The sequence below is a fragment of the Ostrea edulis genome, chromosome 5 (assembly GCF_947568905.1).
Source record: "Ostrea edulis chromosome 5, xbOstEdul1.1, whole genome shotgun sequence".
NCBI classification, from domain to species: Eukaryota; Metazoa; Mollusca; class Bivalvia; order Ostreida; family Ostreidae; genus Ostrea; species Ostrea edulis.
The window spans coordinates 40,275,500-40,287,627 of record NC_079168.1 but is presented as its reverse complement, the minus strand read 5'-3'; the positions used below and the strand labels follow the sequence as shown (position 1 = coordinate 40,287,627).

General features: G+C 36.4%; 2 protein-coding genes across 2 annotated transcripts in view; one reads left to right on the top strand and one right to left on the bottom strand.

Moving 5' to 3' along the window:
- Nucleotides 1-6,496, top strand: part of LOC125649953 (U4/U6.U5 tri-snRNP-associated protein 1-like) — a 32,141-nt gene extending 25,645 nt beyond the window's left edge. Inside the window, exons 13-19 of the mRNA XM_048877828.2 lie at nucleotides 414-578; nucleotides 1,292-1,393; nucleotides 2,882-2,963; nucleotides 3,073-3,175; nucleotides 3,582-3,819; nucleotides 4,192-4,310; nucleotides 6,182-6,496. Of these exons, the coding sequence (XP_048733785.1) occupies nucleotides 414-578; nucleotides 1,292-1,393; nucleotides 2,882-2,963; nucleotides 3,073-3,175; nucleotides 3,582-3,819; nucleotides 4,192-4,310; nucleotides 6,182-6,212 (840 nt within the window). The 3' untranslated portion in view covers nucleotides 6,213-6,496. The remainder of the gene's footprint in view (nucleotides 1-413; nucleotides 579-1,291; nucleotides 1,394-2,881; nucleotides 2,964-3,072; nucleotides 3,176-3,581; nucleotides 3,820-4,191; nucleotides 4,311-6,181) is intronic.
- Nucleotides 6,497-9,249: 2,753 nt separating this feature from the next.
- The window catches only part of LOC125650320 (nuclear RNA export factor 1-like), a 30,556-nt gene continuing 27,677 nt past the window's right edge, over nucleotides 9,250-12,128 (bottom strand). Inside the window, exons 21-24 of the mRNA XM_048878503.2 lie at nucleotides 10,972-11,029; nucleotides 10,445-10,608; nucleotides 10,270-10,330; nucleotides 9,250-9,792 (exon numbers count right to left, since the gene is read on the bottom strand). Coding sequence (XP_048734460.1) covers nucleotides 9,754-9,792; nucleotides 10,270-10,330; nucleotides 10,445-10,608; nucleotides 10,972-11,029 — 322 coding nt within the window. The 3' untranslated portion in view covers nucleotides 9,250-9,753. The remainder of the gene's footprint in view (nucleotides 9,793-10,269; nucleotides 10,331-10,444; nucleotides 10,609-10,971; nucleotides 11,030-12,128) is intronic.

Sequence of the window (12,128 nt, the reverse complement as noted above, 5' to 3'; positions counted from 1 at the left end):
GTGCTCTGTTACTACTATTTTCTGTTTAGATTGTGGAGCAGGTGCTTGTTACTACTATTTTCTGTTTTTCTGTTTAGATTGTGGAGCAGGTGGTCTGTTACTACTATTTTCTGTTTAGATTGTGGAGCAGGTGCTCTGTTACTACTATTTTCTGTTTTTCTGTTTAGATTGTGGAGCAGGTGCTCTGTAACAACTATTTTCTGTTTAGATTGTGGAGCAGGTGCTCTGTAACAACTATTTTCTGTTTAGATTGTGGAGCAGGTGCTCTGTAACAACTATTTTCTGTTTAGATTGTGGAGCAAGTGCCCTGTAACTACTATTTTCTGTTTAGATTGTGGAGCAGGTGCCCTGTAACTACTATTTTCTGTTTAGATTGTGGAACAGGTGCTCTGTTACTACTATTTTCTGTTTAGATTGTGGAACAGGTGCTCTCTAAGGTAAAGATAGAGGCAGATGATGAGGCCCTCCAGGACGGGAACATTGTCCTGAATGCTACGTCCGAGTTCTGTAGAACACTGGGTGACATTCCCACCTATGGTCAGTCCGGGAATAGAGAGGAGGACCAAGAAGAACTGATGGTGAGTCATGTAAACTGTCAACTGGCCTGTTTCTTATCATAGTACATGTACTGTAGACCTGGTTCATGAAAGTTTTACTTTCACTTTGTTTTGTCAGATTACATCCTTCTGAAAAAAGTTTTCCACAATATTTTCTGATTCTTATGTTTCTCAGAAATATGTAACTTTTTTTTTTCACAAAAGAATAAATATTCAAATACACATTAGAATTAATCTCCACATACAATATATATTTATATATATATATATATATAGGTAAAAAATAAAAATGAAACACGAAGACGTTTAGTAAAGCTTTAGCGCTTTCATTTCAAATCTTCAGAAGCTTTACATTTAGTAACATAGTGACGTTACGTTTGTTAGGTTTGTGACGTAACGTCACTATGTTACTAAATGTAAAGCTGAAGATTTGAAATGAAAGCGCTAAAGCTTTACTAAACATCTTTGTGTTTCATTTTTATTTTTTACCTATACTTTTACCGATCATTGCGAAAAGTAACTATTATCTATATATATATATATATACATCTATATATTTTGCAAATTAGATGTTCACATTAGCTGGTTTGGGAAGAGGAGGGGTGCTTACCATTATCTTATCTAATACAAAAAGCTCCAAAATAGGAACATCGTTTAAACATCTGAAGTACATTGGCAGATGTAAAGTGCCTTACTCATTTGTTTTTATCTCTTTTTTTCTGTTTGATGAATAGGATTTTGAGAAGGAACTTGAAGAACGAAGGAAGAAAGAGGAGGAGGAACAGATATCGGGGTGGAATGTTGTGGAGATAGATGAGACGCCTGTTAACATCACAGTAAGATGTGTATATTTGTATGCACCTTGTCCATTAATTTAAGGTAGATGAAGCCCCTGTTAACATCAGAATAAGATGTACAGTTAAACTTTGGTATCTTGAACGCCGATATCTCGAATACCATGGATATGTCAAAGTGATTCAGAAGTCCCAATCACTTATTCTTTAAGTATTTTGCCCTCAATATCTCGAATCCTTGGATATCTACATATAGAAGTTTTTTCTCAGTTCCATTGGATTCAAGATAACGAGGTTTGACTGTATATATTTGTATGCACCTTGTCCGTTTATGTAAGATGTTTCCAGTATTGCTACCCACCTCGTAGACATGGTGATTCCGACTGTTGTACAAGTTGATACCCGTGGTGATTCCGACTGTTGTACAAGTTGATACCCGTGGTGGTTCCCTGACTGTTGTACAATTTGATACCTGTGGTGGTTCCGACTGTTGTACAATTTGATACCTGTAGTGATTCCGACTGTTGTACAATTTGATACCCGTGGTGGTTCTACGACTGTTGCACAGTTTGATACCCATGGTGGTTTTGACTGTTGTACAATTTGATACCCAGGGTGGTTCTGACTGTTGTACAATTTGATACCTGTGGTGGTTCCCTGACTGTTGTACAAGTTGATACCTGTGGTGGTTCTACGACTGTTGTACAAGTTGATACCCATGGTGTTTCACTCACTGTTGTACAGTTTGATACCTGTGGTGGTTCTATGACTGTTGTACAGTTTGATACCTGTGGTGGTTCTATGACTGTTGTACAGTTTGATACCTGTGGTGGTTCTACGACTGTTGTACAGTTTGATACCTGTGGTGTTCTATGACTGTTGTACAGTTTGATACCTGTGGTGGTTCTATGACTGTTGTACAGTTTGATACCTGTGGTGGTTCCGACTGTTGTACAAGTTGATACCTGTGGTGGTTCTACGACTGTTGTACAAGTTGATACCTGTGGTGGTTCTATGACTGTTTTACAATTTGATACCCGTGGTGGTTCTACAACTGTTGTACAGTTTGATACCCATGGTGATTCCGACTGTTGTACAATTTGATACCTGTGGTAGTTCTACGACTGTTTCACAGTTTGATACCCATGGTGATTCCGACTGTTGTACAATTTGATACCTGTGGTGGTTCTACGACTGTTGCACAGTTTGATACCCATGGTGGTTTTGACTGTTGTACAATTTGATACCTGTGGTGGTTCACTGTTGTACAGTTTGATACCCATGGTGGTTCTATGACTGTTGTACAGTTTGATACCTGTGGTGGTTCTATGACTGTTGTACAGTTTGATACCTGTGGTGGTTCTATGACTGTTGTACAGTTTGATACCTGTGGTGGTTCTACGACTGTTGTACAGTTTGATACCTGTGGTGGTTCTATGACTGTTGTACAGTTTGATACCCGTGGTGATTCCGACTGTTGTACAATTTGATACCCGTGGTGGTTCCCTGACTCTATACCTCTATTTATAGGGAGATGACCAGGCTGTGCTGGATGAAGAACCAGTCGTGAGTGCCGGAGTAGGAGCAGCTCTAGAACTCGCCAAAAAGAAAGGTGAGTCAGCCATTGGGAAGTTTTTACTATGAAAGATTATGCATTTGAAATGACCCGCTGAAAAGTGATGGGGCACAGTTACTTAAAATCGGCAGTGTTTGGTTTACAGGTTACATTGAAGACGACGAGAAGAAAGCGGCGGGAGTGAGGAGCAGTAAAGCCAAGGCCGAGCTGGAAGTTCAGAATTACTCCATAGAGGATAAGCGATATGAGTAAGCACCCCATCGTGTAAGATAATGTCAATAATTTCAAAACAAGATCAGTTTTGCGGTGACAAAGTTGTACATTTGTTATTAACAGTCTACTCCACTTATATTAAAGTTGCGTAATATATTGAACTATCTGTTATATTGAAGTACAGTCTACTCCACTTTTATTGAAGTCGCTGATATTGAACTCTCCATTATATTGAAGTGAAAATGAATCCCCAGAAACTATTTAATATATATATATTTCAACATTTGTTATATTGAACTTTTGATATAATGAACAATTCAGAACAGTCTCCTGAATTCCAATATATCTGGAGTAGACTGTACTTGTATGTATACATAGACAGAGTCTACCTGTAGAAATCACTGTGATTAACCCCGAGGCCAATTTTGTGGTCCTTTTCAGTGATTTAGACGAGAAGTACAACAGGAAGAGGGACCGATACAGTGGAGGGGGTGGGATGATTCAAGACTTCAAAGAAAAAGACAGTTATAAGCCGGAAGTTAAGTTAGAGTACGTGGATGATAGCGGTCACATGCTGAACCGAAAAGAGGCTTTCCGGCAGCTCTCGCACAGATTCCACGGAAAAGGCTCGGGTAAAAAGAAAACGGAGAAACGAAGCAAAAAACAGCAGGAGGAACAGGTAATTTTAGTAAAGTTAACCCGTCATTGTCCCCTAACAATAGGGCTGTGTCAGTACAGTAAATGGTCCATAGAACAGGTAATTCTAGTAGAGTTAATCCGTCATTGTCCCCTAACAATAGGGCTGTGTCAGTACAGTAAATAGTCCATAGTTTTCACAGTGGGGAACAATATATGGGGTTGACTATTTGACTACATAGAATTATATAGATACTGTAGTACTGAATATAACAATTCTATACATGTAGTCACTCAAAGAGGAGGGTAATGAAATATGGTATTCTATGTTCAGAATTGAAAAAATTCTTTTGAAAAAGACATGAGTTTTGTGTATAAAATGAAATGTTCTAATTTCATTTTGTTTGGATTGCAGCTGATGAAGCAGATGAGTTCAACAGACACCCCCCTTGGTACCCTGAACATGCTGCAGGAAAAGCAGAGAACAGAAAAGTCTCCTTACATTGTGCTGTCGGGATCCAAAGGGTTTTCATCGTAAGTGCAAAGTTGACATTTCTACATTTACTGGAGATTTTCACTTGTGCATTAACTTACAAGTGTAGTTTGAATTCCCAGATACTTGCAGTTTTATCTAAATTTAATGCAGCAGGCACTGTAGAAAGATACAGTGAATCTTGGCAGCAGTAAATCCTGTAGATTTATGTCATTATATATCTTTGATCTGCTATATCCGTACAATGAATTTGTCTTAATTTTTAACAAATTCCGTACAAGAAGGGCAAATTTTGAAGTATAGAATAACCCCCAAGCCGCAGATATTCGTCTTTGTTTAGGGGAATAAAATTGATCATTGCCATGACGAACAATACAAAACACTTGCAAGTACATGTACGTACATTTTTTCGTGACTAGTGCAGAATTTCATTTCTGAGGATATACACTGGAATTGACAGAAAGGGTGGAAACTTTTACACCTGTGCACCATTCTGAAATCTTCAAACTTAATCAAATTAGACTTACATTAAAAAGATCATTTCTATCAAATATATTAAACAGGAAAGGAAATGATAATGTTTGTGGTAACATTAGATTTATATTTCATTGAATTAAAATATCGATTTTTGTTAGATTAGTTTTGTGAAACAGAACATCTTTAGATCCACACCTAGGGGTAATCATTGGCTCCTAAAAGCAGAGCTTGTCTGTCCATTGTACATACATTTAGGGATGTCTAGCAGAGCTTGTCTGCCCATTGTTCATACATTTAGGGATGTCTGTTGGTATTCTTATCAATGGTTAGCCATAATAATTCACTTAATAGACATAATTACGAGTGGTTCCTAATGGAGGAATCAGTATCGAAATACCAGTTGTGAGGGATGTTTGATGGTACACGTAAAAGCTAAAGTAGGAACAATTCAGTAAACATGGTATAAGGATTTCATTTAAATGACAATGATTCTTTAGGAAAATGAATCAGTAATTTTAAAAACTGATACAAGTAACGGATACAAATTTTTTTATTATGCCCTCCTTCAAAGAAGAGGGGCATATTGCTTTGCACCTGTCTGTAGACCACATGTTGTCTGTTTAATGTCTTGAAAACCATTCACTTGGTCGTAATGATATTTTATATGTGGGTTGGTTATAAGTAGAAGAGGACCTCTATTGTTTTTCAGGTCAAGGGTCAATCCACTCTGGACAGGAAAATACTGTCTGCTCAATATCTTGAGAAACATTTTCTCGACAGACATTAAACTTGGTACACTGATACATTGTGAGGAGTAGATGACCCCTAATGATTTTGAGGTCACATGGTCAAAGGTCAAACTGGACATAGGAATATACTGACTGCTCAATGTCTAGAGAACCCTTTGCTTAACAGACATCAAACTTGGTATACTGGTACATATTCAGGAGAAGATGACCCTTTTGAGTTTGAGGTCAAATGTCAAGAGTCAAAGTGGACATATGAATATACTGTCCCCTGAATATCTTGAGAACCCTGTGCTTGACGGGCATCAAACTTGATACACTGGTACATATTCAGGAGTAAATAACCCCTTTTGATTTTGAGGTCATATGGTCAAGGGTCAAACTGGATATAGGAAGATACCATCATCTCAATATCTCAAGAACCCTTTGCTTGACAGACATCAGCCTTGGTACACTGGTACATCTTAAGGAGTAGATGACCCCTACTGGTTTTTAGGTCATGTGGTTAAAAGTCAAGGGTTAAACTGGCCATAGCAATATATTGTCTACTATATTTTAAGAATTATATGCTTGATTGACACCAAACTTGGTACACTGGTACAGCATAAGACTAATTTTTTGCACTGGGAGCTACTGTTCTGTAGCTACAATGTTTAATATCATTAAATGCCCATTTTATTTATTTTCAGAAATTCCATCATTAAACCAAGTCAAACTTGAAGTCTGTTGAAATATTTGGAGCACATTTTCATGACTACAAGTCCCGACTTTTTAAATGGTACGGATGTGCGACGTTTTAAATGGTATGGATGTGCAACTCTTGAAATGGATGTGCTGGACAGTTGAATGACAGTTTACTCATGAAGAGTATGGCATTTCAAGGACCCTACAAGAATTTCATGTACAGTGCATCTGTAATATATTTTGTGATCTTAGTATAATTCTTGATCTTTTGAGCAATTCTCGAAAATTGAATAATGCCAATAAATATGGATATACATGTATTATAACTGATCTTCTCAATTTCATCCCATCTCCCATTACTTGTGATAAAGATCACAGATGTTTGGGTCTTGACATATAACGGTATCTAACCTCATATATATATATATATATATATATATATATATATATATATATATATATAATATATATATATATTATATATATATGAGGTAAAATGTGTATTCATATGGCAAGACCCAAGCACCTGTGTTAAAGATGAAATGTAAGAGCTCATCTGGGTCAAATTAAGAAGACATAAATTATTACCGTATATTGGAATTTTTGTGCAAGGATATGTGCTAGTAGATATCAAAACGGGGATCTGAATTCTTTTAGGAATCTTATACTGGGTTATTGTCTTTGAAACCAATTTTAATAGGAAGCAGAACTGATGAGAACAAGAATCTTGGCAGTCTACTCAAATCAAGAGTAGGTCAATTCTTGTGAAGCCGGGTATATTGTGTTTTTCTACATAGAGCAACATTGAAGTAAAAACAAATGTAATGCAACTTTCCTCTTTAGTCTCTGTTCTACATGTAGTGTCGCTTCATTTAGAAAAACTGAGATAGAATGTCGTCCATTGAAATTTAAAGAAATGGTCTCTAGTATTGTAGGTGTCTTAAAGCATCTGGAAAATTGTTCCATTTCCTGAAAATTTCAGCATCATTTTGATATGTTGTCCATTGAAGCTACCACATTAGAGTCCTATCAATTGACTGATGTTTTTCTGTTCATGAAATAAAGACAGCTATTTTCAAATATATTGCGATACTGGCAGAGGGTTGGAAATGTGCAAGAAATGAAATTAATTTAACTTGCACAGAACCTGAAGTTGCTGTATATTTACAAACTATTTTGTTTTATCAAAATACTATTCTATATGCAACATATACATGTATTACTATCACTTTGCATAGAGATAGGTATTATAAATCAGGATTTTGCAATTGCTTATTATGCCCCACTTCAAAGAAGAGGAGCATATTGCTTTGCTGGTCAGGTCATGTTGCCTGCTTATTATCTGGAGAACCATTCACTTGATCGTAATATTTCAGATGTAGGTTGGTCACGAGTAGAAGAGGACCCCTATTGATTTTTAAAGTCAAGGGTCAATCCACTCTGGACATAAAAAGATACTGTCCGCTTGATATCTTGAGACCCCTTTTAATACTTGACACGTATCGAACTTCGTACATTGCGAGTAAATGACCCCTATCGATTTTGGGATCACATGGTCAATCTACTCTGGACATATGAAGATACCAACTGCTCAATGTTTTGAGAACCCTTTGCTGGACAGATATCAAACTTTGTACACTTGTACATCCTGAGGAATAAATTAACCCTATTGCTTATTACTGTAGGTCAAAGGTGAAGGGTCAAACTGGACGTAGGAGTATACTGTCCATTAAATATCTTGAGAACCCTTTGCTTGACAGATATCAAACTTGATACACTGTTACACCCTAAAGGAATAGATTTACCCCTATTGATTTAAAGGTCACATGGTCAAGGGTCATAGGAAAATACTGTCTGCTCATTATCTTAAGAACCCCTTGCTTGACAGACATCAAACTTGGTACACCCAAAGGAATAGATGACCCCTATAAAATTTGGATCACATGGTTAAAGGTCAAACTGGACATAGTAATAAATTGTCTCCTATAGTTTACGAATCGTTTGCTTGATTGACACCAAACTTGGTACAGTTGTATATCATAAGGAGTAGATGACCCCTATTGATTTCTAGGTCACGTGGTTAATCCACTCTAGACATGGGGAGATATTGCTGTCTGCTCAACATCTTGGAATTGGTTTGGCACTACTATCAAATAAAATTAAATGATGCATGTGTATAACCCTTTTCATTTACTAAGGGCATATGTTATACAAACATTTCTTGTTCTATTTTTGTTTGCTACACAGAATTTGCTTTCCATGCATCAATACTCTCCTGAGTATATCACTGCACTTGATTTTATAAAAGTGGTGGGAAATAGAACATGCCCTGGAATCGCTGGTAAACACCTGCATCTCTGTAACAATGCATTATTATACCCCCCGCAACAAGTTGTGGGGGGGGGGGTATACTGGAATCGGGTTGTCCATCCGTCTGTAGACGCAATGGTTTCCGGGCTCTAAAGCATTATCCTTTCCACCTACCGTCACCATATCATATATATGGACTACCCTTGGGATGAAGATGTTCCCTATCGATTTTGGGGTTAAAGGTCAAGCACACTGGACATCTAAGTGGCAATATGGTTTCCGGGCTCTAAAGCATTATCCTTTCCACCTACAGTCACCATATCATAGATATGGACTACCCATGGGATGAAGATGTTCCCTATCGATTTTGGGGTCAAAAGGTCACGTGCACTGGACATCAAGTAGCAATATGGTTTCCGGGCTCTAAAGCATTATCCTTTCCACCTACAGTCACCATATCATACATATGGACTACCCATGGGATGAAGATGTTCCCTATCGATTTTGGGGTAAAAAGGTCAAAGGTCACGTGCACTGGACATCGAAGTAGCAATATGGTTCGGTTTGTCATGCCATTTCTTTTTTACACTCAGAAAAGAGGTAGTTTATACCTATTACCAACACCCTTTGGGAGATTGGGGTAAGCGGGGGGTATTCTTAGTGAGCATTGCTCACAGTACCTCTTGTATAGTACAGAGTTACTGTTACAAAACAGTTTCCCCTTTCCTACTTTGCTGCTTAAAGTACTAAAAAATGACAAGGAGACATGAATGACTTCTTTCATAAACAAAATTGACATTTTCAATAAAATATACAAATATACATGTATTAAAAACATTCACTGCCTGTCAATTTGCATTACAAGTAAAATTTGTTGAAGATATAAAGGTATGAGCAATTTAACATTTTCACTATGTACACTTGCATTCATTGATTAATAATTCCTAGATGACATTAAAACAAGAATTTTAAATCTAAGTTTAAGTTGGAGCATCCATTTAAAAAAAAAAGACTCTATTTCCAATACAATCAGCCATAACATAACATTGAACTTCTTAACGGAATAATTCAACGGAATAAAAATAGAATTTAAAACAATTATGACTTTCATGTGCCTGCACAACATAATCCGGAGATGTTAATGTTTGCTATAAAACACTCGAGAACAACCTCTGGATAGGTGCAGTTTACAGGTGTCTTTTCCACACTGCTTGGCGTTCACTGAATGAATGAATGAAGACTTTCTGCTATCTTCACCAGGTGATTTTCATTTTGCAAATGCTTCAGGGGGAATCTTATTCTGTTTCTGAAAAGATGAAAATATCTCGGTTCTACTCTCTCAACATTGTAAAATGACATAACTCCTGTCTTTCTTTTATCACAGGTTAACCAGTCTTTAAAAGCCTTCCTAATGACTCACATGACCACTTTCTAAATACATTTTACTTGGTGACTCCAATCCAAAGAAGACCACTTTGAAATTTTACCCTCAACTTTTCTACAATCCTTTTGCACTCGAAATTTTGAAAAGATTTTAAAAAAAATTAATATAAGTACATGAACATGATCCAGGTTTACACAGAAAGATGCTATATACTCAAAATTTGTCCAGAAGTTTAAGAGGAATAGTTCAAAATGTTCATTGGGCTACGACTGCTCATTGACGAATGTCAAAATACAGGAACAGATTGCAAAAGGTCACCTAAGTGTGACCTAAACAACATATTAACTCATTTACAATGAAATGAAATTGTGATTCCAACAAATTAAATCGGATTTCTACCTGTAACTCCAAGAACACCTCTCCAGATTTCTCATAATTCCATGCATGTTGTTCCAGGCATCTGAAATTTGAAATGCACTCATTCAAAATGTTAACCAATATCGCAACAACTGAAAATTGATTAAATCCAAAAGAATTGTGATGCAAAATTGAAACCTATGAAAATGCAACTTACTTAAGAGACCATGCATGGTTCATGCCTGACTGGGCAGAAAACTGCTGAATCATCTGCTGTTGTTCTGCTGTGTATGTAGAGGGGGCCGGAGAAAACGGTGCTGCAGGAGAGGCATCAGGAACAGGGCTAGAAGAGGGGGTGGGGGCAGGGTGTTTGAAGGCATTCTACAGACAAAAATAAAATATCGTCATGTACAGGAAATAAGCCTACTAACACAAGCAAATCCAGCCAAGTTCTGCATCTAATTGTGCTTTTAAAACAGGGCAATACATGAAGATATGTGTGATGGATGCCAGTTACATTCAAATGTACCATGCATATACTGTAAGTACACATGTACCACTGATCACTGCCTCAGCTAAGAGTATTACCATGGTAACCAAACATCATACATGTTCAATGACTACATGTATATCAACTCAACTGACAATTTAGAACTGGTACAATTTACATGTATAACTACCTGTATTTGTGATTGGTACAATTTATAACTATCTGTATTTGTGATTGGTACAATTTATAACTACCTGTATTTGTTCTCTGGAGGCATTGGTGATAGTCAGCATGTCATTGATGATGTTCATTCTGTAAGAAAATAAAATCATTACAGTTTTATAATATCATTATATACTATTTGTTTGTATGTTGTTTCACATCCCGTTTCAGAATATTTCATTCATATAGAGAAATGACCAGCTGTAGGTGAAATGCCACAAATTTTGACCTATCCATAACACTCAAAACCGTAGCAGTGAAGGTTCTTTGTCGTGCCAATGTCTACCATCAAACATGACCTCAATCTTCAAGGTCATATCCAAGAATGACCTGTGACCTTCACTTCTAATGCTGGGTGCTTGGTGATAGAACACTCACAATCTACCACAAAGTTAAATGTCTTATGTTTGATGCAATGACGGGATCTATTGCAAAGCAGGCACCAAATCCACTAGGCTACTACAACATTGTGATGACGAGTAAATTATGTAAATTAGTGTTACTGAATCACATTCTTACCAACACTATAATGTCCACACAACTCAGAACGGATATACACTACTCAACATAAATAAGTATAAACATAAGCTTTTTATACATTTTGGCTTGAAATATATTCAATATAATGAAAAAGAGCTGAATTCCCTGTGTATAACTTTCAATTTATCTCAGTAAAATAATCAGTTAAGCGTACAACTTCAATATTTGTGAAACAATGATGGACATTCAATATTTTTGGAACAGTCTGTTAAATTATGATATTGATTTATCTAAGGTAAAAAATCAAAGGGTCATATAAAAATACACATTAAATATACATATGTATTAGTAATCAGTTTGAAACAGTTTCAAGTTAAGGTTTGCAAAATATCTCTTTAGAGAATTCAAAAATTCAGAAAATTGAGTATTTTAATAAAAAATACGGATATAAAAAGTTAAAACCCTAACGTCATCTATTTATAAAAAAGAGTTATGTATTTTGCATTGAAAGATCTGTATCTATGCTGTAACCCATTTTTTTAATGGGCAATTAACTTAACAAAAGTTGCTCTTTCATTTTATTTATCACTAATTTAAACAATTAAATCCTTCATAGTATAGAACTTGCAACTCTACATTCTCACACACAGACACGTGGGATTTGACCAACACTACATTCTCAGACACGTGGGATTTGACCAACACTACA